The sequence below is a fragment of the Neolamprologus brichardi genome, chromosome 18, assembly GCF_056152115.1.
Source record: "Neolamprologus brichardi isolate AB-2024 chromosome 18, ASM5615211v1, whole genome shotgun sequence".
Lineage (NCBI taxonomy): Eukaryota > Metazoa > Chordata > Actinopteri > Cichliformes > Cichlidae > Neolamprologus > Neolamprologus brichardi.
In genome coordinates this window covers 26,303,242-26,330,843 of record NC_142121.1, presented here as the reverse complement: position 1 = coordinate 26,330,843, position 27,602 = coordinate 26,303,242, and the positions used below count along the sequence as shown (strand labels likewise).

Genomic DNA, 27,602 nt, shown 5'->3' with positions numbered 1-27,602 from the left:
GCGAGAAACTTATATAACATAGAGTAGTTTGAACTGCTCTGACAGATTACAAACTGAAGCACCCAAAAGGTTAAGTTAGAATTACATGTGCCAACGTTGAGTTTTAAAAGCTTTTTTTCAAAGAAAAAAACTCATTGTATTCGACTCCATACACACACTCACCAGCCATTTCATTAGTTGCACCTAGCTAATACTGGTTTTGGATTTGTGAGAGCCAATTCCTCATGACATCACACAGTTACTGCAGATTTATCAGCTGCACATCCGTGACATAAATCTCCCATTCAACCACATCACAAAGTTGCCCTGTTGGACTGAAACTTCTTGTCATTTTCAAGACACCGGTTAGAAAAAATCTGAGCTTTGCGACATGGGGCTTTATCCTGTTGGAAGCTGCCATTGGAAGCTGGGTACACTGTGGTCATTAAGGGTTGGACAGGTGGTGTTTAAAGGGCGTTCAGCTGGTACTAAGTGCGTTTAAACACCTATAGTTCATTTACTCTGGTCCAAATCAGTTTATGAATTTGTAAGCTTGTAGCTTTCCCCGTGGTTTGGTTTTTTTACACAGAGTAAAGTCCAAGAGAACCAAAATGCATCACTGCAAACTACGTGAGAGCGTTCAGTCTGCTTGAATGGATCCATGCGTTCATGGCGTTTATGCCATATTCTGACCCTACCATCTGAATGTTGCAGCAGAAACTGAGACTCATCAGACCAGGCAATGTTTTTCCAATCTTCTGTTGTCAAGTTTTGGTTAGTCCATTGTCGCACCCGGTGGGATTCTCTGCTGCTATAGCCCATCCGCTTCAAGGTATGACATATTGTGCATTCAGAGGAGCTCTTCTGCATACATTTCAGTTCAATTTTATTTATATAAAGCCAATTCCTGACAAAAATTGCCTCAAAGTTTCTGATAATGTAAGGGAAAGACCTTAAAATATTAGAAAGTTATCCCAAACGACCCCCTGTCAACAGTTGGATGGAAACTCCCTTTTAACAGGAAAAAACCTCTGTCAGAATCAGCTCAGGGAGTGGCAGCCATCTGCCATAACTTGTGGGGGGTGAGGGGAAAGAGAAAAGAGCAGAAAGAGGACGAAGGGAGAGAGAGTCAGGGTTTAATAGTTACAAACGATTAAAACCAATAGTCGGCAGAAAACACACATAGGTTTCTTCAGCATGTTGTTTTGCCCATGTCTGCATATTTAAATGCACTGACTTCCTGTCATGTGACTGGCTGGTTAGACGTTTGCATTAACAAGCAGTTGAAGAGATGTACCCAATAAAGTGGCTGGTAAGTGTGTTGTTTATTCTACAATCCCAGTCAAATTAACAGACTGGAAGAGCTGAGAATGCTCGAAAGAGTTACAAACCAAAACATTCTCATCACTGTTACAAACACAAAATGCATATTATAAGAGTTTACTATTACAGTTTACTGTGACTCACTCGTTTGCAGAGTTGTGTGTCCATCATGAAGTTGTGGACATGCTTCTCAGCCTTGGTTAGCTCCAGCTTCCTGGCTACCACTGCAACTACCAACGCAGTGCAACCAGCTCCCTGTTGCACAAAAACAGCAACTGTTCTTTCTTATATGGACACTACGTTGTGTTTGGCTGGTGTTACATAGATCTCCATATATACATAGTACATTTCAGGTTCTTTAAAATAAATGCCCAGTGTGTGAGCTCTACAGAAGAAGAATTAAATACATGTTCTGGTAGGTTAAAAACAAACAAACAGAGGAAGCGAGAAACAAATATATGTTGAAGAATCAAGTTGAAATCTGACGTCCAGGTTGCACGATAATACTTTGAGCTAGAGGTTTCGTTCTATCTGATCATAGTTGTCTTGTGTGTTCTGTTATACATTTATGTAACTGAAGACATGATGAACCTACCATGATCCCTGTAAGCAGACACACGCCTTTCCCACAGTAGGTGTGTGGTACCATGTCTCCGTAGCCAATGGAGAGGAAGGTAATCGAGATGAGCCACATGGCTCCCAGGAAGTTACTGGTCACTTCCTGTTTGTCATGATACCTAAGGCAATGGAGATATGCAGAAGTCAGGAAAACTGGAACTCAGTTTCGTGAATGTGAGCATGCTGAAGAATGACATGGTGCTGTGTGAACCAAACGGGTTGTGAGCGGAGGTGGTGGAGGTGGTGAGGATCGAGGAGTAGGAAGAAATCATGATGGAAGGTGAGACACCTGTTTTATAAAGCCAGTTCTAAAAAAAATGCAGCAGATTTTAGTGCGAAACAACAAAAAAAGGTCTACTTAGTACATGTGCGAAAAACAGTAGAATTCCTTTCTGTTTTCCTTCATCTTTAAGACAGTTTTTAATGCAGAGACATATTTTTAATGGGAAGGACGCTCAAAATAATGCGAAGGAAGGGGGAAAAAATCACTTTCTAATTGAAATAACTGATTTGAAACTGAAACCATGATGTTCACCATCTGTAAGTTTGAAAATGAGGCACTTGATTAGATGAATGATGGGAAATTTAAAAAGAAAAAAAGAGTCTGAGGCCAAATGACATTATCTTAATTTAAAATGGAAAGAAATTATACTAAGTATAGTAAGCAAGTTTTAAATGACAAAGAGAGAGGCCATGTTGCTCAGCGTGACTGGATATAGTGCCATGGCTTTAAGTTATTTTCAGTATTGCAACCCCAGAAGGTACATCAGTGCATCCAAAAATGCATACGCTTCTTCTTTAAATCAAACTAATAGTCGGATTATTGGTCAAAGTTTAATAAAAATCTTCCTTCCTTCTCAGTGTTGCCCCGACAGAAGTTTTGGTAATGCAAATCATCAATCAGTTCAAACTGACAGCCATGCTTGAAAATGTCGGACCAAAAGGCCCATAGTGCATACGTAAAGATACTTGTGTAACAAAAAACACAACGCACACAAAGCTGGATTGAGGATGACATTGCCATACCTTCCACAGCAAAGCAAAAGTCAATCATGGAGGCAAATCTGCCTCATTCACCCACCCTCATTCAACTCGCCTGATTATTCCCAATGGGCTGTCTAGGAGGAGATCAGATAAGATTTAATTTTGAAGTCAAAATCAAATATTCATTAAGCACTTTCAGACAACATCACGCTAACATCCTTATGACAAGGCAATCTAGACTCTGAGTCTAATTTCTTGGGATTTGGTTAAGGATTTTGTAAAGGGAGTGCTAACTGGGCCAATCATGAATTTCCGATCAGTTTGAAATATCCAGCAGCGTCCAAGCCTATGAACTCCGAATGACCAGCACAATCATCTCTAATTAGCGCACAAGTACATATCAGAACAGCTGGGGTTCAGCCTATGAATTTCTAAAGTTTTTTTCTACACCAGGGGGAAAAAAAGATTCACAGTTTCATAGAAAAACCGTTTCCTCTTTCTCCTCCAAGACAGTTCATTGTTACCAAACACCATAAATGAACTAATCATGCCTTCCACATTTCTTAAAACTCCCACTCTCAAGTTTTTCTATTCATGCTCAAAGTCCGGGGGAAAAATAGCTGAGCGTTTTTGTCCCACAGAATGTCAAAAAAGTGTGTGGTCTATGGGATTCAAGCTTTTTCAATAACATGCAGAGAAGCAGTCTGTACAATACCATGCAGGAATAAAAAACATGTCTGCATCTGCATGCTTCAAAGCCAGTATATTGAGAGCAGGGGAGCAACAGAAAAACCTAGGGTTCATTTAGAGATTAACACCACCTATGACAAATCCTGCAGTATTACCATGTGAAAGGGGACCGTTACATCTTCTTGGTACTGATCATTTGTGTGGGGTGGGGTGAGGACTGGTTGAGTAACAAAGGAAGAAGCTCATTGAATTTGACACCCCTGTCTCTTTTACCTGCATCCCAACACTTCACCAGCTGCCCTTTGATAACTGCCAGGGGGATAAACTTGATCAGCTGGCTAAATATTGTAATTACAAGTGACTACAATGTTAGTGACTAGTATGTTAATTTCATTCATTTTGTCATCAAGGCATGCAGAGAGTGAGTCACGTCTCCAAGGCAGGCAGGAATGTGCTGCACCTTTCAGCACAGTGAACAGTTTATTGCAGTACAATATGGTCGCCTCTGTTGTAAATATGACCTATAAATATGCTTGGCAACAATGCAAAGAGGCATTGTTGCTTTCTCTTTTATCGCCTGTTTTTCTGTTGGTGGACATTTCATTGCACATATTTCAGCTCTCTGAAAAAGAGCAGAAGACAGCAGTACTGGAGCAGAGACAGAGGCTGAAATGGGAGCAAATCAATAGCGTTTTAAGGCTCTCAATATACTGTGTCAAGTTTTGGAATAGCATGGAGAAGAGCTGGCACCACTTTCAACTTATTCCAGGACAGGACATATATAATGTCCAGAGCAGATAGTTGTAATCCCCCCTGGTTAAATTCTCCCTGACAGACACTAACAGCAAATGCATTATTCTTGGATCAATTACCCAAACGTTTTACAGATTACATTATTTATCCAGCATCAAATGCAACAACACCGCCATTTACACCCAAAAGAGCACCGAGGCCTTCGTTCTGCGAGACAGTGTGATGACCACAACACAAGACCAATAAGGCAAGGTCTCAAGTCGCAGTGTTTTAACTAAGCTGACCAGCAACGACATAAACAATTGCTTGTGAATGACTATATCGGCCTGTTCAAATCACCATCGGTGTAGTCTAATCAGCCTTTTCCCTCCCGACATGGCTATGCTCTCTGTTTATGTGCACAAATGGAATCACTTCATTTTTCAGCTGCTGTTGTCTGTAGATGTTTGACAGAGGCTGACAACACAGCCTCTCTATAAATAAAGTAGCAAGAATGGATCACATGTGAATGAGCCGCACTTAACCTTGCCAACATGCACACACGCACATACACTCAGGTTTTCCTTTCGAACTGGATTCCTTCACATACGCGAAATATTTTAACAGATGTTTCCTTCAGAACAAGGGCGCTTTTTAAGGTATCACACACATAAAAGTTACTACTGTGCTTCGTGCGCCTAAAATGCACAAATGAATTAAAAAACACTTGCAAAACCCGATAGTACAACGATATTTAGATTTCAAACATGCTAGAGGAAGAACATCAACCTTGCCTCTGTTTCTTGCCTTCTTTAGTCAGTCGGCACAGCGAAGCAAAGAGCCAAGCACTTTGTTCACACTGAAAAGCTCGTGCTTTACATTCTGAAGTCATCACCTTCATATAGTAACAGCACATCACCACTTTTGTCCAGATGTTCAATCGAGGCAAAATAAATGAAAAAAAAAAAGTCAGAATGCCAAAAAATTAATCCGAACACTGCTGTGATGACTTTTAAACAAATACATTGGGATGCTCCGCGGGGGGAGGGGTTTTAGTTGCAATAAACATGAGTAATGACAGCTTCTTTGAAAAACTGCAAACAAACTAGCAGTGTTTTTACAGCACAGCAATACACAAAAGTAAGCAAGCAAAGCAGCACAGCAAACTAAAAATCTGTACATTTGCTAATTGCTGAAATTGAAAGGGGACATATTGTATTTTTACATGATTTATCATATTTATAGTGTTACAAAAATGGATCACATTACAAATTTAACATGGCTGAATTTTTTTTTTAAATTGCCATGAACGAGACAAAAGCTCAGGCTTTTGAATCTTTGGGATTTCTTGTACCTTTAGGCTCAGTTTACCAAGAGCTCTTCTGCTCTTAGTTCTTTATGAACTAAAAGTACAAGTCAGAGAGAGAGAGAAAGGAGGTGTATGGTCATCTCAGTTGAACAGCTCTGGCTGTGAGCACAGTATTCCCACCCACTTGGTGTTCAAACACTCAACCAGAAGGGAGGATGGCCTTTGGATAATGTTCTTCTGAAGGAGAGGAGCTAAAACTGCTTCTTTCAGACAGAGGGCTGAACCAAGTCCCAGTGTAAGATATATATGGATTATTTTGAACTGATTTATGCAAAGCTACTCAAGCAGAGTCCAAGAATTAAAATATGGAGTTGGGTATGATAATAGGGGAATAATAAGTCCACTTTAAATATGGTGGGAGTTTTCGCAGTTCAAAGCAATACAGTACTGAGTTTTTAAAATCCCAGATTCTTCCTGTGGCACCAACGTGAGACTGATTTGTGATTTTTGAAACTTTACAAGACCAGATTTTCAGTTTTCTCTAATGGCACGATTAGGTAAAATTTAGTTATGGATTAAATGTGTGAAAGAATTAATTATGGTTAATTAACAAATGTTAGCATGCTATCAATCTGATGTGATGAACATGGAACACGTTTTAGTTAAAAAAATATGTAAAACTTAAAAATTCCGAAGGTTTTATTATTATGCAGTTTAGACTCAACCCACTGTAAAGTTTATGCCCTAAATTAACTGTATTGGTAATTACCAAAATTGTTTTTATGTTTTAGTAATGGTTAATCCACCAGTATGCACAAGCTCTTTATCTGAAATATTTTAATGTCGGTGTTATTGTTGTTAACCTAGATTTTCAAATGTACTGGTTAAACAAATAAAAATAAAAAATAGTTGTTAAGATGCCAAATTACAGTGATCTACTTGGATTCCTGAACAGAAATTTTTATTTGATTTGATTAATTTCTTCTTAAAGAATTTCAGTGTAACAGCTCAAATTTATAGAAATATTAATTCATTAAAGTTTGTTATTTGCCTAATGAATAATAATATTTTTTAATGTGAAACAATTTTTTGAAAGTTTCTAAATTTTTATTTGTGTTTTCTTGTTTTTATGGCCTGTGGTCATATACACACATTATATACATCTCCCTCTCACCACCTGGTGGGTGATGTTTGAGGTCCTCAAGCTTGGGTCCTCAGGTCTGGGAATTTGAGGGTCCTATGCAGTATCTTAGCTGTTTCTAGGTCGGTACTCTTATGAACAGAGACATGTGGTGTGCTTGGAATCTGTATCCATGTGTGGGGCATCCAGGTGGTTCTCAGGTTGCTCTGCCTGGTGTTGGAGTCCTGGTGGTGCTTTGACCCACTGGTGTTATTTCCAAAGCTACTATGAAGTGTGCTCATGTATTGACTATACATTTTGCCTGCTGCAGTATCTGAGAGGAGCTTCCATGTTGTGGAGAGGCAGGTGATTACCTGGACGGCAACAGTGTAGTACCCTTGTAGGGCTCCTTCATGCATATAACCTCTTACATTGGGGTGGCTGGCATAGTAACATCTGACATGGACCTTGTTAATAAGGCATGTGTACATGTATTTTATAATATCTATGTTTAGACAGCTTAGGAAAAAAATAGATTTCCAAGTTCTCTAATTGTTTTCTGTGTAATGTGTACAATGAAGAAAGCTTTTATATGATAGTATATGTCATGCAATTCAAACATGAAATGAAATTATGCAGACGAATCTGCAGCAATCTTCACCTCTTGGCTTTGTGCCCAAATCCAACTCTGTCAAATGAATTCTTAAACACACTTGAGCAGTCAAGGGGCTCAATGTCACAGTGACCTGTCATCAGGAAATCAAACACAGAGGAGTGGCGGTCTCACAAGATCTGATGTAATTGTGCTTCGGTCAATTAGCACGAAATATAAACCACATGGAGGCTTGCCATGTTGCAGAAACTGGATATTAGCTTTAAATTAAGTACCTGTTAGATTTCCTCTATATATATGTTGCAGGGAACAAATGAATTTTAAAGTGCCAGTGCAAAAATGCACACACTTTAAAGAAGAATTAACCTAAATCTACTGCACTACTGTCAATAGGGCTGTTCGATATAACGATATATATCGGATGACGATATAAAAACATCTATCGTTTCATTTTACGCTATCGTTTTGTTCGTGGTGTCGCAAAATAAACTGTTTACGGCAATATTTTTTCATGGTTTTGATGGTCACTGTAGTGGCTATATTAGTTTCTTAAAGTTTTCTCTTTCTCTTATATTTAATATAACCACACTACTGACGGACACACGCCTGTTTTTATGCGTTGTGGTTAGCAGCAATGACACTAAAACCATCGCGTGTCCGCTTGTTTATTTTCCACATAAACCTTTCACAATAAAGCTCAAAATCCTGTTGAGACTTTTCAAAATAAACTGAATCACCTGAAAGAGCAGATGGACAGAGTTTATGGATGAGAAGTAAAAAAAGGGCCGTCAGGTGCTAAAAAATAAACCTTAGACTCAAACGTTAGAACAGGCTTTTCCCCGCAGCACGCCGTGTAATAAATACGAAAAAAGAAAACGGCGGTCGTTACAACTTATGTCTAAAAATGTATTGTTTCATGCATCTGTTAAAACACTCGACTGCAGGTACACGACACCCAGCCGGAAACACTTTCACAGAATTTACAGAAAATGTTACATTTTTGTGATTTTTTTTCTTTTCTTTTTTTTTTGTGATTTATATCGTTATCGGGACGATAGATGTCTTATATCGGGATATGAGATTTTGGTCATATCGCACAGCCCTAACTGTCAACCAACTAAAATGTTTTCTTTTTAACTGAAAGCTCTTTAAATTTGCTGACTCAAGGTTTTATCCCCCCCTCAACGAGGCTTTCTCTGGGGCTCTGCTGCCAGAAATGCTCAGAGTGTGTTAGCACATCTGCATTTTTTAATTTATTTTTACAGGGTCAATGAGAAAACTTTCAAACAGTATGCTGTAACCGCAGAGATTTTCTGCAAGTCACTCAATTATGAATAATGAAGTAAATAATGTCAGCTGGCCTAAGCCCTTTACAGTGTTGTGTGTGCGCCCTTGCAAACTTTCGTAATTAACCTGAGAACTACAGTCAGTCTTTCCTTTCATGAAGTCAGGTCTCTCTGTGCTATGCTGGGACTGTCCTCCCTAATCTACAGACAAGAAACTCCATTCGTGACACCCTTAATCTTAATGTTTCAGAGCTGGAGTGTGTGCTTACATCAGAGGTTATCAGATTGACAGTAATCCATCACAGATGTTTCGCTGAATTAGGATAGAGACACCTCTGGAAAAGCTCCTCAGTAAGCTTCTAAGCCCAGTAACACACTTTACATTCTCAACTCCAACAATAGTTGTTTTGCTCAAGCTAAGAAGCACTTCAAAACAGTTTCCATGTAAATGTTAAAAAAAATTTCCACGAAGTAACTCGTTCATCCTCTGCTGCACACTCTGGGTATTAAACCATCATGGGACACACAGAAACACCGAAACACTACCACTCCACCTCCACTGCCAACTCAGTACATCTAAACATTTTCTTTCATGTTTCAAATCTTCTCAGTACACTCAGCCTTCCACAATGTGTGGTTTACTTCTGCACACAACACAGAGACTGTCTTTAACATTACACTTTTAACTCTTTTATGTGCACACAAAAAAATAGACCTACCAAATGATTGTGAAGTTTTCAAGTTTTCAAATCCTAATCATCAGGTCATTATTTTATTTTTGTCCCTTTTTTTTGCAGCTGTAAAGAAACCTTTCAGTTTTGCTTATTAAACTACTTGTTTTCCCACACGTGAGAACCACAGAACAGAAGCCTCAGCAGTGAGTCTGTTCTTCCAGTGAGGCATTAATAGGAGGAGTCAGTGGAGCTGACAGTCCCCCAAATCAGACTTTTCCCTTTCTAAGAGTAGACTGAAACAAGCAGGAGGATCTCCTAGACAGGATAACAACTCCACGTGTAAACTGGTAGAAGCAAATCCACCGCTGCTTTGTCTTTCGGAAAATCATTTCTGAATGCATATGATCGCATCAAGACTGCAGAGAGAGACAGTAACTGATGTGGCTGATGAAAAACAGAGAACTAACTTAATTTTATGTTACTGCATGTCAGTCTTTTACCTGTCCCAGTGCTTATCACATATTATGCAAATTTACCTTGTGGGCTTACATGCGCTGATAAGCTACAATCAATACTAGGCCTGCAGAGCAAGCACGCTGTCACATCAAGTGAAACAAAGAAGAATCTAACTGTCCCTGGTGAATATAGTAGTACATGCCACATCGAATCAAAGAGGCTCCCTTACATTGCCCACATTGCAGCATCAGACTATAAATGTAAACCTACTGTAAGAAACTCAAAGGAACGGCAACATTTCGGTTTTGTATATGTTTGGTTGAGCTCACAGCCTGGAAACTGTAAAGTTACAAAGCCTGCTTGAATATTTCATGTAAACATGTGGTTGGTGTGAGAAAGTTCAAGTTGCTCTGGTATGCATTTCTCCAGTTAAACATTCGGACAACCTGTCTTGGCTGGCGCTGTTTGAATCTTGAGCCTGATAATCTGGTGCTGTGCTCTAAGGGAAAGTCAGCTAAACTTTCTTGCCTTTTACGTAGCCTACAGGCCCTCAATGGAGTATGCGAGGTGAGAAATAGCAGCCTCGCATTGCCCCGAAATAGAGCGTTTTGTTTCAGATAACAAAGTTAGAACAGGAGTGGAAGAGAATTAGATAACAGCTAAAGAGAAAAAGGAGTGAGAAACCAGGGAGGCAGGCAAGGCATGCATGCAAGTGTGTAACTGAGTTCGGGCTGGATTAGGCCTGCTTGTTATGGATAAGGAAAGGCAAAGGGACAAGGAATCAGTAGTGGGGAGAGATGAGGAGAAACTGCAAAGCATGCCACGTTAGATGGGTACAGTAGGAGATCTGCAAAGGATCAGTCAGCAGTAAGAGAGAGAGGGAGGGAGGTGTCTTTGGTAGTGAGGGAGAAGCCAAAAGAGCTTAGTTAAGGAGCTTAGTTGAGGTAGGTTAGCTCTGAGGATGGGCTGTAACAAGAAAGATGGGAAAGGGGGCCAGTGTTAAATCCATCTACTGTAACATTAGCATTTCTCCCATCTCCACCCTCTCTCAGTCCCTCTGGTTGTGTGTCTTTCATTCCCCCCATCTAGGCATTTTCCAGGTAGACTCCGTGTTCGTCCAATCTCACACCGTACTGCCCTTTGATTTACTTCGCAGCGTGGTCAATGTGACAGTGTTACGGCGCATTTAACAGATACAAGTCACATACAGCACTTTGGGAAACAAGCGCCTCTTTTTTTTTTTCAACTTTGGTTTCACTTGAAATGATGGGATTGATAAGTAAACATGAAAACTCGCATGCTGTTTCAATGTTTACTAAAAGAAAGGAGGAAGGGGGATGACATTCGGCTCACGTGGGCAAACAAAAACTAGAGACGCCGCATTCGGCAGAGACCAAACTCTTGTTTTTAAAAGATGTCTCCGTTAACACATGTAGCAATGGAAAGCAATGCTCTCATTTACCCTCTAACTGCGTTACGCCACTCGCGTATCTCTCATTCAGAATCTTGCTGTGCTAAAAGTAACACGCAGCCCAGACAAAAGTGCCCTCAGCTAAATACACGAAATGACTTGACATTCGTTCTCTTCTTGCACACTCGGGCCTTATTTTGATAACAGAGGACAAAGTGTCTTCATCTCTGCAGAACAATCTTTTGGGTAGAAGCAACAAAAGTCTGTGGAAAACTATAACACTGTTCAATTAGTTTTGTGAGGGGAGACACATAATGAGATGGTAATGTGTGAACACAAAGAACAGAAAGGCCTTTGGTCCTCGAAAATCTTTGGAGTTGCTGCTAAAAAGACATCTTTTTGCAGTATGGATCTATAACAATTGCATAAGGAGAGAGAGAGAGAAAAAATGAGATAAGACAAATTGCCCTCTGGCAGACTGGTGAAGGTGACTTGAAGGAGTTGCTCCATTTTTATACAAACTTCCTCCTCCAGCTCCTACCGGCCTAATGCACAACAGTTAGCAAAGAGACGCTTGCTTCAAAGTGCTGCTCACACTGTAGGTCTCTGCTGTCCTCCTACAGCCACTAAAATCTCTTAGGAATTGTGCCACTTTCATGCCAACTAGAGAGCCCTTCCTAATTCTCCGTTTGACCTACTGGGTTTGGAAAGGATCATCGGTCAATTTTGTTTCAGAGGAGCCGCCCCTTCTCCCCGCTACCACCACCCCGCTCCCCACCACCCTCCAACCCCACTCAGGGCAGCAGTGGCGCCAGCTCGGTGAAAAAAATGATAAGTTGGGTTTTCCACGGCTAGAGAACGAGGACTCACATGGTATCCCTATGGAGCAGCATAGTGGGGAAATAGAAAGTACAACAAAACATTATACAAACACACGCACACGCATGCACACACACACACACACAACCTTCATGTGCATGCTAAAGTGCACCCATCCATAGTAACAGACGTAGACATACAGACACAAATCTACCCATCTGGACACATTATTCTGAGGTAAATGATTAATAGCATGCCCTGCTCATGTGTTTGTGCATTTTTAAACCAAACCACACTCTAGAGATTCTGTGCCTCTCACCTCCTTATTCATTTAAGTTCAGAAATCCAAACTAAACCCATGTAGTTTGTTTTTCCCTCTACCAGCCTTTGACTTGAATGAAATGACTCCTTCCTTTTATGAGGTGCTAAAGACTGAATGATGGCAAAAAATGTGACATATAGCCAATTATAATAGAGAGACTTTGTGCAACTTAACTTTATGGAGACGTCATCATGTGCAAATTTAATGTTGTGTTTTTTCAACCAATGCATGAAGCGCTTTAAGTGCTCAGGTAGAGTAGAAAAGCGCTATATAGGAAGCAGCCTATTTATCATTGGGTTAAGGTTATCTCATGCCTGTGACACCTCACTGGCCTCCCTCTGTGCTCCAGAGGAGCTGGTGTGAAAGTTTTTGAGTTTTAAATCCACCAGCCACGAAGATCCCAAGGTAAGGGCATGTAAAGGGGGTTGGTTAGTGACAGGTTAACATGTGGGTAGTTAGGGGGCAGGGGTACAGGAGGGAGAGGGGAGGTACTTAATAAAAGCAGGCAAGATGAGCTGCAGCAATAAAAGAAAAACCTTCCTCTGACGGGATGTTTAGCCTTTTTGGTGTAGCACGTGTAGACTAAAATATTGGGTTTGACAAGAACTGCTGCTATAGATTTTCCCACTCTCCACCCATGCAACGCGAGTCCCCCTTCCACACCATCTATGCAAAAGTGAATTTAAAAACATCAAAGCTGGCATTAATGTCTCATTTCCCTATGCAAATGCACAAACGAGAAAGAAAAAGAGAGCCTCTCATTTCTCCCTGCCTCTTTCATTTTCAGCGAGAATCATTGGTGCCCCCTTGAGACGAAGCCCGTTGCGCAGTTTTGGTGAGAAAAACGGGTTAGGGGATCCTGGGGGCTGCTCTGCATTATCAAAACAAACCATTCAGCAAACAAACAATTAAACACTCATGAATTATGGACAAGCCATCTAAAATAGCAATAAAAACAAGGAGTGGGAAGTCGTGGAGCAAGTGCTGAGCTAATGAAACGTGTGCAAGGGTGTTTTTAAATAGCCGGGCAGTGGTGTAGTATGTGGGCGTATTAGCGTATGCCTTCCTGCACACGTGTACGGCATCGATATGTAACCTATTCTGATGATTCCACATATTTCCGGGAAAGGACAGAAAGCACGGAAACGCGTGGGAACAAAAGCGATAAGTGAAGGAAGAGAAGACGTCTAATAATCCACAAAGTGCAATTGTGCATCAGCCATTTTGGTTTGTGCCCAGCAACAACATCCATTATTCACAGCCCTGTATTTACCTCTCACAGACACGCACAGTCCATGCAGCAATGATCCAGGAGGATATACTGAACACCAGCAGAACAGTTCCTGGACAGATGGTCATGAGGGTCTTCATGACAAAGCGTGTGTTGAAGTTAATCTTGTTGAGGGCGCCAATGCTGCGGGACGAAGCGTCCGTGAACAGCTTGCTGTGGAGTAACATGACTCTGCCAATCAGGTAGAGTCTCAGGAACATGGGGATGGAGAGGATGATGTCCACATCCGCGTCGGCCACCGACGGCGTGTAGGTAAAAGCCAGCCGCGCTGTCCATGTGAAGACATACTGGCCCGGGATGGGGTGAATGGCACACACCAGTAGTTCCAGCACGATGAAGAAGATTCGCTCATACGTCATGGCTATCCTCCAATCATCCGCACCATTGTCGACCATAAACAGCTGAAGGAAAAGACAGACCGAGGTCAGTTTGGATAAACTTAGAATTTCCTTCCACGCTCAACTTCTTTTCCTTCTACACATCTTTAATACATTTTCAACCACATGGAGCTTTGAATGAGGCCTCATAGTATTGGTGTGTTTATAAATGATCCATAAGACATGGATGCTGCTCATGATGGCCAATACTTGATCTACAAATATCAGCATTAAAAACACCTGCCAAAACTTGTGTAGATCAAAAATGTCAGGATACTGGGATGGTGGGAGATGGCAATGGTGAGTTCCTCTGGGCTTGTCCTGAGCAGGTTTTGTGGTGTCCTGGCCTTGTCTGTGAGAAATCCAACATTTCTCAAGCAGAAGATCATAATTGTTATTCTTCTTTCTTTCTTCTTTTTTTTATTTGGCTGATCTTTGTAAATCAAGCTAGCAGACAGGAGTAGCATAGGTGTCTTATGTTTCGATTTATAAACAACACACCTCTAAGACTCAAATAAGCTAAGGGCAATAAATATACGGAGCATGAGATGTATGGCAGTAGTTCTAGTTATCCCAGGAAAACTTTACAGAAACTCAAATACAATAAAACAGAAAAAAACTGATATAGATTCATCAAGACTACTGTTTGCAAATAAATAATACAGTGTTTCTGGACAACAACTTAAGAGTCATTTAAGAGTGATTTTTTTTCCTGGAAAACCTAAATTGTGCAATAAACCTTTAAGCATAATTTTTACAAAAATTGTGAGAAGGTTCAATAAACACAACATTTTCAAGAAAAATTGTCAATTGTTTTGTGGTTTGAGGTTTAAAGGGTTAACAGATTTAATTTAAGATAGATTTTTCCTCTATGGCAACAAAACATTCAGCCTAATACTGCTGCAGAGGTTCCTGTGAATATGCTGCACATGTAGGTTACTCTTCTTTGCTTCTGGCCAGGTCCTTACTGTTTTGGGTCATTTTCTTTCTTTAGAAAGACAAAGTAGTCCATCTCCCATTGTTACCTGTTGCCCTTTTTTCTCCACCATCCTCTTAGCAGTATAAAATACTAATTGTCGCACTCAGGATAGCATTTATGATGCATCAGAGTTTACAGTGACATAGTTTTCCTACACTGCCTTTGTACAGACAACGGGGTTTGTAGGAAATGTCAATATTTAGTTCAGTATTAATTTAATCATCTACTATAATGTCAGTTTTGTTTGTGTAAACTATTTAGTAACAATTTATAATCACAGTCATTAATAGAGCAAAAACTAATCATTTTATTTATGGAATTTTATTGATTTGAATCAAACAGACGATTGCAAACACTTAATACTGACTATTCCACCTATAAACATCTATAAAAATGTCATTTTATCAAATGTTTACAATACTTACTTAACTGGCTGTGGTTTAAATCTTAAATTGGAGATTGCTGTGGTCCTGTTTCTCTCCTGTTTAGTTTTGTTTCCACTTGTCTACATTTTCTGTGAATGATTTTGGAGTGAGACCTCTCACGATTTCTACATGCGTATCACAGGACCAACACTATGAGACATCCTGTACGAATCTGAGCCATCAGAGGCTCTGACAACAGCAATATTTCACACCCTGAGACTGAGAACAGGCTCAGTGAAAGGTAATAATAAAAATTAAATGAAAAACTTTATCACAAAATCACAATGACTCTTTGCAGTCACTAACTAATATAAGATATTTCATACACAGTATGAAATAAGTATTGTCTCTTATCAGTTATGATACACCGCATGTACAGTACTCATTACTTTACATTTTGCTACAAACATAGGTGCAGCGATTTATTAAAATGTGTGCAAATGTACATGGAAATACTGCACACAGTTTGTACACTTCAGTCAATATTTGGTATCAACACCTTTATTCTTCATCACAGCCTAAACTCTCTCAGGCAGCTTTCTTTTAATTTCTTGAAGTAGTCTCCAGGAATAGCTCTCTAGGCTGAAAGACATTCAAAGCCCAACTTTGGATGTTTCTGCCTTTTGTTCCGTTCCCTGTAAAAATGATCCCACACTGCTTCAATAATGTTAAGGCCCGGGCTCAGGGGAGGCCAATCCATGACTGATAGTGTTAAACTGTGTGCTTTTCTATTCAGGTTTATTTTTTACAGCACTGGCAGTGTTTGAGGTCAATGTCATGCTGAAAAATTAGCTGTTGTCAATCAAATGCTTCCAGATGGACTGGTGACTCAAAGCCTGACTGTACATTGTACAAACCATGACAGAGTCTCCACCTTGTTTTACAGTTAGCTGTAGACACTCACATTATACCTCTCTCCTGATTTCCCACATACATAATGATGGAAATTTAACCAGTTCAGATTTGGCTTTTTTCTTTTTTCTTAAGGTCATAGTTTTCAGGTACTTTTAATGTATGCACAACATGTTGAAAGTTAACATCTCACTGGGAATCACCTAGTTGGTGCCAAAATACACTGTCAAACTGTATCTATGGGACAGGCTTACAAAAGAAAGAAAAAAACTTATCTGAAAAAGGTCAGGTACAAAGACTGGTCTGAAAATTGATCAAAAACCAGCCAATGTCCAAAGAAAAATGCTGAAAAAACTAGCTTGGAGAACTATTGCTCAAGACCACTAAAAATTACAAGAAAGTCCAGCTCCTTAGAAGCAAAATTACACGGGTTGGGGGGGTAAAGTGGTTACAATCAAGCACTTTTTACAGTTCAACATTTTTTAAGCTTCAAAAGTTTATCTTTGGGTGGGTGCTTTAAGGTTACACTGAGCTGTCTGCTTCAATTTCAGTTAAAGAGAAAAAAAGTGATTTGTATTTAGCGTCGTTTTGCCAGTAGAAATTGAATTCCCAACAGACTTTTTAAAATCAGGTTTCATAATATTTAACTTCTGCCACACTGATCTCAAAAGGTAAATGAATAAGCAAAGGTTACTTTTTCTGCAGTGCACTCACCTGGATTTCCCGGGCATGGTACATTATTATAAGACCAAGCAATATAACAGTGGAAAGGCTGATAAGGCATTTCAGTGCAAATGAGTATGAAGATTCCTAGGGTGAGAAAAAAAAAGGACATGAGAGACAATATTAGAAATAGCCACCAAAATGAAAACCATTCTCTTAATATGTGCAAACATCATAGAGTATCAAATATAGGAGTACAACATTACAGTCAAAGAGTGTTCACCATTACACAACTCATATTTTCTAGGTTTAAAATAATAAGATATATACATGTCATTTTAACCTCTATGGTATAGCTATATTTATACAGATGACACTACACAACTGCATCTATACATAGCACCCTCAAACACACACTAACACATACACACACACACACACTACTTATTAGCAGAAGCCCAACAAGAGCCCACATAATGGGGTTTCACGAACAGCGCAGTCAGGATGTTGCTAAACAATACAGCTGCAGGTGGAGGTGTAGCCTGATATTATCTATGGACACCATTTCCCACCATCTAAACTACCAATTAATCAAAGCCCAGCACTAACAGGGGGACTTTCCACTTAATGGTAGGTGCAGAAAAGGCAAGGATGGTATTAGCAGGGGGGCCAGCACAATGAGCACTGCTGTTGATAAATAGGCCGGCTGGATGCTCACGCAGGAAAGCGTATGTATGTGTGTACGCGTTTGTACATGGGGGCCGTAGATCTAGAAAATGAGAACCTGTGCTACTCAAATCCTCCCCCAACCCTCTATGTCGGTAAAATGCCAACTGATAAATCAATTTAACAACCATGGTGTAAAAATGCTGCTCTGCAGCAGGCTAATGATCATAGTGTTGTTATTACAATAACAACACTGACGACAAACGATTAAAAAAACCAAGTGGAAATATCATTCATAATTGCCAGTGAGATGACAGTCCTTGCTTCTCAATATATGTTGTCCTTTGGTGGTCCATATTACAGAATTATTTTTAGCCATCAACTAGATTGCTTTGCCCCTCAGGTTGGCGACATGTTCTCAAGACATTCTAATGTCTGAAATTGTTTTGAAAGTCCCTGATGAAATAATACAAAGTAAACCAATTAATCCACGTGCCAGAGGTTCAAGGATTTTTAAGTCCCAGTGCTCACTGCCTCTTTACATGTTCCCTCCTTCAGGGCTCAGAAAACCTTTGCTGAGCCGCGAGCGTCTGCTCCATGACGGGACGTGAGATGGAAAAATAGACCAGCCACAGCACATGCTACCTGTCTGATGTGGGAAGGCTGCGGTGCTGCTCAGAGACATTAGGTCATTTCCATTTCAGCTGAGGTCAGTATGATGAATGGACCGAACAAAACTCAGTAACAGTCACAGACAAATCTATTGACTTTCTTAAAACCCCATAAATCATCCTATAGATTACCCCACCAACTTACTATATTTTAGAGACACAAACCCTTCCTCACACACATATGAAAGAAAGAACACAATTAAAATGCACACACAGACACAAACAGGCAAAAACAAAATCTATCCCTTTTTTAAAGGAAAAAAATTATGCTTTTTAAAGAATTTCAGTATGTCGTTCACAAAATATTGAAAAACTTCTAATTGCCCATAATGATTACCATGACAGTTAGCACACTCCAATCCTGCACACATAAAGTAAAAACACCCATTAAGACAAGCACATCATATGAATAATTAATGATTCATTATGCATTTTCAGCTTTAAAATTTTCACAAATGCATGCTGCATTCCTCTCTTTCTGCTGACAGTGAAAAAAAGTCTTGTTCGGAAAGTGGTTTATTTACTATAAGCTCATTTATGACTGACTGTAAAAGATCAACAAAGAAAAAGCAGTAGCCCCTTAAACCAGAATTACTTCTAAGGCTAGTAAGGGGCAAGTCCACTGTTTGTAGAAAGAAGTCAAATTGACTTTAAAAAAAAAAAAAAAAAAGTACAAGAAAAAATATTTTGAACTAGAACTTTGTTGAGCACTTTCTTAAGAGTTTAAATCAACATTTTGTACACGAGGATTAAAAAAAAAAGGACAATAAAACAGGATGTGCGATCACATGAGCATGCAGCATCCTCAGATTATGTGACCAGATAATACCAACATTCTGCAAACTGCGAAAGTGCTCGTTTTGTTTTAGTAATGTAGGCAACATATATGCCAAAGCTGCAATTCTTATAGAACTGACAGGGGGGCTTCCAATGTCCTTGTCTATCTCACAGAGAGTATGAGTCGGGTATGGAAGTACTTTGCATTTGAGGAGAATGACCGAGAGGTGATAGGCTAAGTGATTTACAAAAGCAACATGCAAACGAGCCTCTTCCACTTTAGTGAAGCTCTTAAAAGACTGACATCCACATTTTTTTCAAAGAATTCAAGTCAGTTAAGTATTAGATTATATTAACAACCTCCAAAAGGTCGTTCTCTTTATGTTATCCTGGAGATCAGCTGTGACACATGTTTGCAGTTGCTAATGTTATGTGAATGTTCAAGCTAATGTCATGTAATAAACGTTATACCTCATAGTAAACTTTAGCAGGCCACTCAGCAATCATCCTAACATCTCAGTCTGTGCCTGTCAGCAACATAATGTTAAGATTTTCTGCTCTGTACTTTTGTTGCTTTTATTTACAGAAATGTCACTGTTGTAATGTTCAAGTGTTTTTTTTGTGTTTTTTAAATAAAGAAGTTTAAATAAGTGGGATGGCTCTGTAGTGGTGTACAGATTTGCTTGGCATACTAAAGGTCAGTAGCTCACTTCCAGTCGGAGAAACCTGGGGGCTTTTTGTCCCTTTGGGGTTGTGTCAGGAAGAGTGCTTTGTGTTTAGGCGCATGGTAGTATGAAACTAGTATTATGGCATCCATTCATCAGGTTCTCAGTCAGATTAATTCCTCGCTTGTGACAGCTCAAAACTCAAGGCTTGAGAACAGTCAACAGACCATGCACTTAAATTTTCAAACACTAGGTCTTCTATCCTACTTTGTTTTTACTGACTCCAGAGAAGAAAGAAAACAGCTCTGTGACCTATCATATTGCTGCAGTGTCATCTCCACAGTAAACAGTCTAATAAATAATGTGGTGGGACTTGTGCCGCACTAAGTGAAGGATATTCTTCCCCCAAATATGACACACTAGGGTTGACTGTTTGACACTGATGGACAATGACGGGCCAAGGGGTGGTAGCTTGGTCACCACAATGACCCTGAAAACACACTGCCTCGCCAGTGTCCTCGCTCAAGAGTCCCTCTTGTCTCTAGAGTGTGCTGCGTCATTGCCACTCCTACAAACTGATGCAGTTTGAAAAACCTGGAACTTCATTCCCACCTTTTATTCTCACTTGCCGACCTCTTCGTTTCTATGTGTCTTTATCTCTCTTTGTATGAATCTTTATGTTGTTGTCCGCTTTGCTCCACTATCCCAGTTTCCTTCTGCCAATAAAGGCAATAGCAATGGAATCAGTCCTTTGGGTACGTGCCAATATAATGTCAATAACTAAAACTTTTAAGTAGTGACAAAAATAGACCTACCAGCAAAAACAACCCCCAAAAAGACAAAACAAGTTCCAAAAAGACAATATCTTTTAATAGAATAAATAGTCTATTAGTCATTGTGCAGATCACATGACACTTCTTTTTACTTCTATTGGAGCAATAATCCCAGTTGCTTTGTTGCATACTGTACGTCAGTGTCTGTGCTAATAATCACTCTTCATGAAACTGACAGCTGCCAACCCCACACAACTCAAACATAACAATAGAAGTGACAACACACAGGGCTCCCACTCATGCATCACACACACAGACACACACACGCACAACCTACCTTAGTGTAAACCCCCCATGACAGTTCCGTCTCTGTCACCATGACAACAATCCCAAACATCCCAAAGATTAGAGCGTAATCGCTTAACCGTTTCCGCTTCTCAAACAACGCCCTCCGGTGGCCGAGCTTGTAGCCAATGTCCCTGTTCTTCTTCTGGGGTGCCCGCCCACTGCCCCGCCCACTGCCCTCCCTGACCAAGCTCTCGTTGGATGCCTTGCTGGGGTCTTCGCCGCCGTTGCCCTTGGACACCACCACCTCCAGGCCAGAGCTGTGCAGCGTCTGCAAGGGTTGCGTCTCCGAGTCGAGCTCCGCGAGGTTGCGGCGCGACGAGGACGCCAGGCTGCCCACTAGTGGTCTCACCACTCCGCCATTGTACTTGCAGGTGTTCATGGCTATCTGAGGGAGTCGGCCACAGCTCTCAGAGAGGGAGGGCTTGGATCCAGCATGGCTCAGCTTCTTCTGCTCAGTATTGGCCTGTGAACAGGAAGCAAAGGAATTAGCACAATACTACCACAACTTTATAAAAAAAAATAAAAATTAAAGGTGTAAAAACCGACAGCAGGTTGAAGAGACGCACAGGTTTAGACTTTAAATAGAGCATTGATGTGGGAGTTACATCACTGCAGCTCTGGAGAGGGCACGGAGACGAGAGGATCTTGCAAAACAATATTGGTTATAAAAGGAGACAAATTTAGTGCTTAGCAGGACATGTGTCCAAGCGTACAGCATGAATCAAAATAGCAATAGTTCTGGTTTCAAAGTCCCACATATGGAGGGTTTTTCCTTGAGTAACAAACTTTTTGTGGAGGTTTTCCCACAAAAAGAGCTCCCCTTCAAGAAATGCCATCCAAACTGCATGGCTCAAAAATAAATTAATAATGGATGAAAGGGGTTTTGATGTATAAATAAAACCATATAACCAATATTGGACCCTACAAAGTGCAGAAAATTGAATCTTTGCGCAGCACAAATTTAGATATAAATGATTAATGCACAGCATGGCCCTTTTTCCTGTCAGACAAACATTTTCCCCTGCAGAGATGAGCAGCTAGCTGCCCAAAAGAGGAGAAGAAGAAGAAGAAAAAAATAACACGGATCTCCTTAATTCAGGCGTCCCAGCTTCTCACTAATTTAACAACACAGTATAAAGTGTTTATTGCGTTTCATGTCTGTTGAAGGCACAGCAAGCTTACAGGAAAGCTGAAGAACAAAGGATGACACAAGCATCCTTGTGAAAATATTAAGTTTTCACCACTGAAAACAGTATATTCTTTATTATAAGGGGGATGGGGACTCATTTTTTTCTCTTTTGCTTTAAAATCACCTTCTAACCCAATGCTATGAGATGTGCCTCCTCTTTTACTGAGTCCTATATCACTTCTGCTGTTCTTGGTGGATAGGAATGAGTTTCTGCCCCGGCAACGCAGACAGAAAATGTTCAATCCATGCAGAGACTATAGAGCAGTCACCCCAGAAGCATCTATCTGCCGGTCTATCCCTTGCCCTTCAGAGACTTGGGCCGATTATCATAATGGGTTATGAAAACTTCACATGGAACAGTGCTTTTTCCGAAACAAGTCAGGGGTGTGCGATAGCACTGCTGGCCCTTTTTTATCAGCCCTGACAAAGCATGCCTAATGCCTTTAAATGTGCTGGTGGGAATACAGAAGGGCAGCCCTAATGGAAATTTACTAACTCTGGGCCTGTGATGCTATCATCTTGCACATATTGTGGCTCCATGAGAACAGGACTAAAGGTTAAGGATAAGTGCAGCCCATAGTGTTTCTAATCCCCTTTCCTGTATTAAATTGCTTTTTAATCTGTGCCATTAGGACCTCTGTACACTTGTGAAGACTGAAGTGAGTGAACTTTACGTTTGAATGACAGGAAAGACTGCAGAATTAGATGCTGATATGGCAGTCCTACCAAAGATGATGGAAGAGGATATAATTAGAAGAGGAGGAGCTGAATTTTCCTAATCTAACTTTTCCCGCAGAAGCTTCTTGGATAAAAGAGTCTTGTGAATGAATTTAAATTAATTCTAACAGTTTGCATCTTATTGACATTGAGGATTAGAATCCCCGAATATGGATTTATTTCTGTGTCAAGTAAAGTTTGAAAAGATTTCACACAAATTATGCCTTCCTCGGGCTTCCTCTGCTTCAGGAAACCCTTGAAGCAGTCAACATAACCCAACACAATAGGGCATCTCAAAACAGTAATTTTTTAAATATAAATTTCAAATGATTACTCATTATAGCCCATCAGAAATCCAGTATCTCAAATTATTATTAGTACACACAGAACATCCCAAGCCAGACAGCCAGCGGATTCAATGCTATGCTATGTTGCACTTTATCTGGAAATCAAGGTCCTGGAGTTTAGTGGAAGATTAGAGTAAATATCCAGGGTATTTTAAAACCCAGTGTAAAGTTTCTGCAGTCTGATGATGTTGAGGGCCATGCTGTCTGCTGGCAGTTGGTCCACTGTGTTTTATCCAGGCCAAAGTCAACACAGCCGCTCAACCAGGAGCTTTTAGAGCATGTCATGCTTCCATCCAAAGACAAGTTTCATGGAGAAGCAGAAAGGGACTTTTTCCACAATACTCGAAATTCTTGAGACACAAATGTCAAAAATATCACCGGCCGTGAATCAAAGATATGTACAGACTGCGTCAGAAGAGAAACAGCAGAGCTGAATCATCCCGCAAAATACAGCTGGATCGATCTCAACCATAAGCAGTCTGTATTTAGAAAGCCATTTTATTAAATTCTAATAAATATTTCAAAAGTCATTACCAATGCATCAATAAAGTCCTTTTACTAGCATTAAGATCCAAAGCAGAAAAGCCTGTCTTTCCTTTAAATGCTTGGGATTGTCATAGTAACTGGTGAGCAACTGCAAAATATCCTTATTCCTTTGGTTTTAAATGTTATAAACATGATGTCACTCATTCTCAAGAGATAATTTCCAACTTCTGTGTGGGAGGTAAATAACACTGAAGTTTCACTTCTTGCTGATCCCGTGTTATTTTTAGTCTCAGTCAAACTTCCTGAGATGCTTGATATGCAAATATGGATGGCAAACTATAAAAGCTGACAAAAAAAATTATATCACAGAGACTTACTGAAGACCACTACTTTAAGCATTGCTTGTGGATTTCTGTGAGAATGTACAGTAAAAAGGTCGTCCAACACAGATGTATTCTGACTCAAGCGTTTCACATGTATAAGATGGCTTTTTTCCTGACAGTCATCCTCGTGTTTTGAGTGAGTCTGTAAATCAGTGTGTGTTAGTATGCTTACTTCAATAGACTAAACCAGGGGTAGGCAACCTTTCTGATGGCGAGTGCCATTTAAAATTTCCTCAGAGGTCAGTGTGCCATATGATTGCATTAGCAATAAATGTAATAACGTTCTATATGAACAGTTACACAATATATAGAACCACTTTAAAGAATTATATTTGTTTGCAGATGTTGGCAGCTATCAGCGAATAGTTATCAGCTATTTTGAAACAAAAAAAAGACACTTTTTATCCATAACAGCAAATGAACTGTACAACAGAAAATACAAATGCTATTTATGGTCTCCTCACAACAATGATAAGAAAAAGAAATTACAATATGGCATGTTTGTTAATACAGAGATACACATGTTAATGTGATCTCTGGTCTCCCACTCTGTGACACAGGTCTCCGAGTGTCCAGCATTCAGACGGCTACCCGAGGACACTCATGTGAGAGAAAATCTGCTCACACAGATATGTAGAGCCAAATACTCTGTCAATAAGGCCTCTGCAATGTTCTGAAGAAGGTTAAACTTGTCAGGTAGTGATGTCCAGCAGGTGAAAATGCAAACTCCATGAACACGCACAGCTGTGGATTCCAGCTGCTTCGATGTTGCATTAACTGGCATTAACTCAGCCAGTTAATGCGAGACAAATCCAGCTGCTCATTAAAGATTTCTGGTTTGATCATAAAATAAAACATTGGTCCATACACCTGAAAGTCCCAATTTGCAATGTGCACCGCTGGCGCGGCCATTAATTTTTTGATGCACCTTCTCAGATTAATTCACTGTTGAGCCCAGGGCTGGACTGGGACAAAAAAACAGCCCGGGCATTTTGACTAAAGACCGGCCCACCAGGTATTAAAGCCATAAAGCCTTTGAATAAAAAAAACAAACGCTGTTGTGACAGTGATGTACACTGTCTTGTTGGTATATGCATGATTTCTATACATTTTACATCAGATAAAAACTTTGGTTGTAAGCTTCAGATAATTATTTAATAACAGCCAGACATTTTAAATGAAAATAAGAACGTATTTCTTTGTGCCGCCTTTCGCTGTTAATGCCCCACCTGGCTCCCCTGGCAAAACTTTGCTCGATCCGCCCCTGCACAGTTACCAGCTGTCAGCTACATAAAAAAGGATCCTGGTATTATTTGTCTCTCAGAAACAGTTCACAACTTCCCTTCAACTCATTCATGTCACCTAAAAGATAAACCTGTTTCTCCATCACCTGTTCAGCTCTGATGATTCAGTAAGGACATCTCCTGGTTTCATCTTCATGTTTCCCTCTCACCAGATATACAAACCATATCATGACCAGCAGCTTTACAGCTGTGGCTCCAGCAAACATCAGCTGATACTAGAAATTAATATTAAATAAATTCTAACAACAGCTGATCAAGCTTAAACGTACTGCTGTTGTTTAGCGCGACCTCTGTCTGGCGCAAAGTGGGCGATAAACAAACAAGAGAGAAAAGCCGATCAGCTGATTATTGATCAGTTTCATGATTGAAGTAGCAACGGGAGAGAGAGAGGAGAGAATGAGAGAAGAAGAGGCAGCTGTGCAGCGTAATGACAGAATAAATCCACCTTTGTGTCTTTTCCATCCTAGACAAACTGCTCCCTTCTCAGCTCAACACCAAAAGGGTAATAATTTCTGTGAATGCAGGACGATTCCGTCTTTTTAAGGGATGGTTGGCAACTCTACTAACTAACCTTATGAATAAAATAAAGTTCACTATCAGAAACATCATAGCACCCACCCAGCTGTATAGAAACTCTGTCATGCTAGCTAGTACGCAGTACGAGTTATTGTAACTGGCTGTAAAAAGTCAGCACAACGAAAATAAACTCCACCTAAACTAGTTTTATATCTGACCCAGATAGATTGCAGGTTATAACTTCTTACCTGAAGTTCAGGTCACCTGACACTCGGACCGGCGGCTGCCTCCGGTCTCTCCTCCTCCTGCCTCCCCTTTCCCTCATCCACCTGTTGGCCTCCACCGCTTGTTAATGTTACTGAATCTGTGGAAGCTCCGCCATAGCCACCACCAAACAACTGAGTTATTTTTACACACCGGCCAGCATCTGGCCAATCCACCACCTTTCATTGTTTATACCGTTACAAGAAAAGAAAAAAAATCATCGGGCCACCGAGCAAATGCCCGGTATGCCCGATGGCCAGTCCAGCTATGGTCGTGCCATCAGTTAACCCTTCGCGTGCCAACTGTGGCACGCGTGCCTAGGGTTGCAGACCCCTGGACTAAACTAATAAACCAGCCTGATAGAGTGTAGTCCTCTCTCCTTTCTCCTGGTATCTACTTTCCACCATAAACACGTCCCTTTCACTCAGTTGCATGGCTGAAGATTTTGAAATATTTCCAACAGATTAGTCACTACAGTCACTGTTGAGCAAGTTTTAAAAAATCTAACAATCCACAATTTCCACTGCAAATCACCCAGACCGCTCCATGCAAACATTTTAATTCATTTCAGTCAAATTAAATATTTTTTTAAATAGTACGTTTAAAAAGTAAGAAAGGCAGCAGCGCAGGGCAGCGCTGCGCAATCCAACCGCTCTCTCTCGCTTACCATTGTCATTCACGTGTCGGACGCTCAGTGAACGCAGCCTCTCGTTGCAGATCTTTTACTAAACTGCTGGCTTAAATCGGGTCATTAGCATTAATATGGACGCTGCTGACCGCATGTGACGGGCACACTTTCCAGTCTAAAAGCACCGTGAACGCCCATCTGCTCCCCGACTTCCTGCTTCTGCTGCCCATTGTCCCAACCTGATTTGCACCAGTGTTTTGTCCCAACCTGCACACGGGTGTGACTTCTTAAGAAGCAAATGTTCACCTCCAGTGAAAATAAATTAAATGATCTGCCCTATCATGCAGTACAAATTAATGCTGCGCTTAGGAATGCCATACTCCCACATTAGGAAATTCATAGAAAGGTTATTATAGTTCATTAAAACTAACCTTAAAACTAAGAATACAAAAAAAAAAAAACTTAAGAAAAAAATAAAATAAATGGGTAAATCGGTGTAAAGTTTCAGTTAGTTATTATGTAATATACTTAGTTTATAAGTTTGTTGATCAGGTACAAAAAAGAAAAGAAAAAATCGAAACTTGCCTGATGATATATTTATTTACATGTTTGAGACTTTGTATGTGTGCAAGACCGAGTCAGCTGCTTCTGTGCTTTTATTGTTTTATCTTTACTGGTGTTCATATATCTTGTCTTCGACATATAACTTCCATGCAATTATAATTAGAGAGGTTAAAACTGAGGCTGGAATTAATAAGAGAAAAAATAAACTAAATCTAAACATTTTCAAATACAAAACTAAACTGAAAGAAGAAGAAGAAACGCACTCTGAATGAACTGAAACTGAATTAAAAGCAAAAAATTAAAATAAAAAAAACATTATAAAAGCTCTTCTTGGCAGATACAAAATTAGGCACACCCAACTGTATATCCTGCTCATCTCGT

General features: G+C 40.1%; 1 protein-coding gene across 1 annotated transcript in view; it reads right to left on the bottom strand.

Annotated features, from left to right (window-relative positions):
* The window catches only part of kcnn1a (potassium intermediate/small conductance calcium-activated channel, subfamily N, member 1a), a 63,438-nt gene that overhangs the window by 10,124 nt on the left and 25,712 nt on the right, over window positions 1-27,602 (bottom strand). Inside the window, exons 2-6 of the mRNA XM_006786757.2 lie at window positions 20,813-21,286; window positions 16,975-17,070; window positions 13,610-14,028; window positions 1,898-2,039; window positions 1,447-1,557 (exon numbers count right to left, since the gene is read on the bottom strand). Coding sequence (XP_006786820.1) covers window positions 1,447-1,557; window positions 1,898-2,039; window positions 13,610-14,028; window positions 16,975-17,070; window positions 20,813-21,286 — 1,242 coding nt within the window. The remainder of the gene's footprint in view (window positions 1-1,446; window positions 1,558-1,897; window positions 2,040-13,609; window positions 14,029-16,974; window positions 17,071-20,812; window positions 21,287-27,602) is intronic.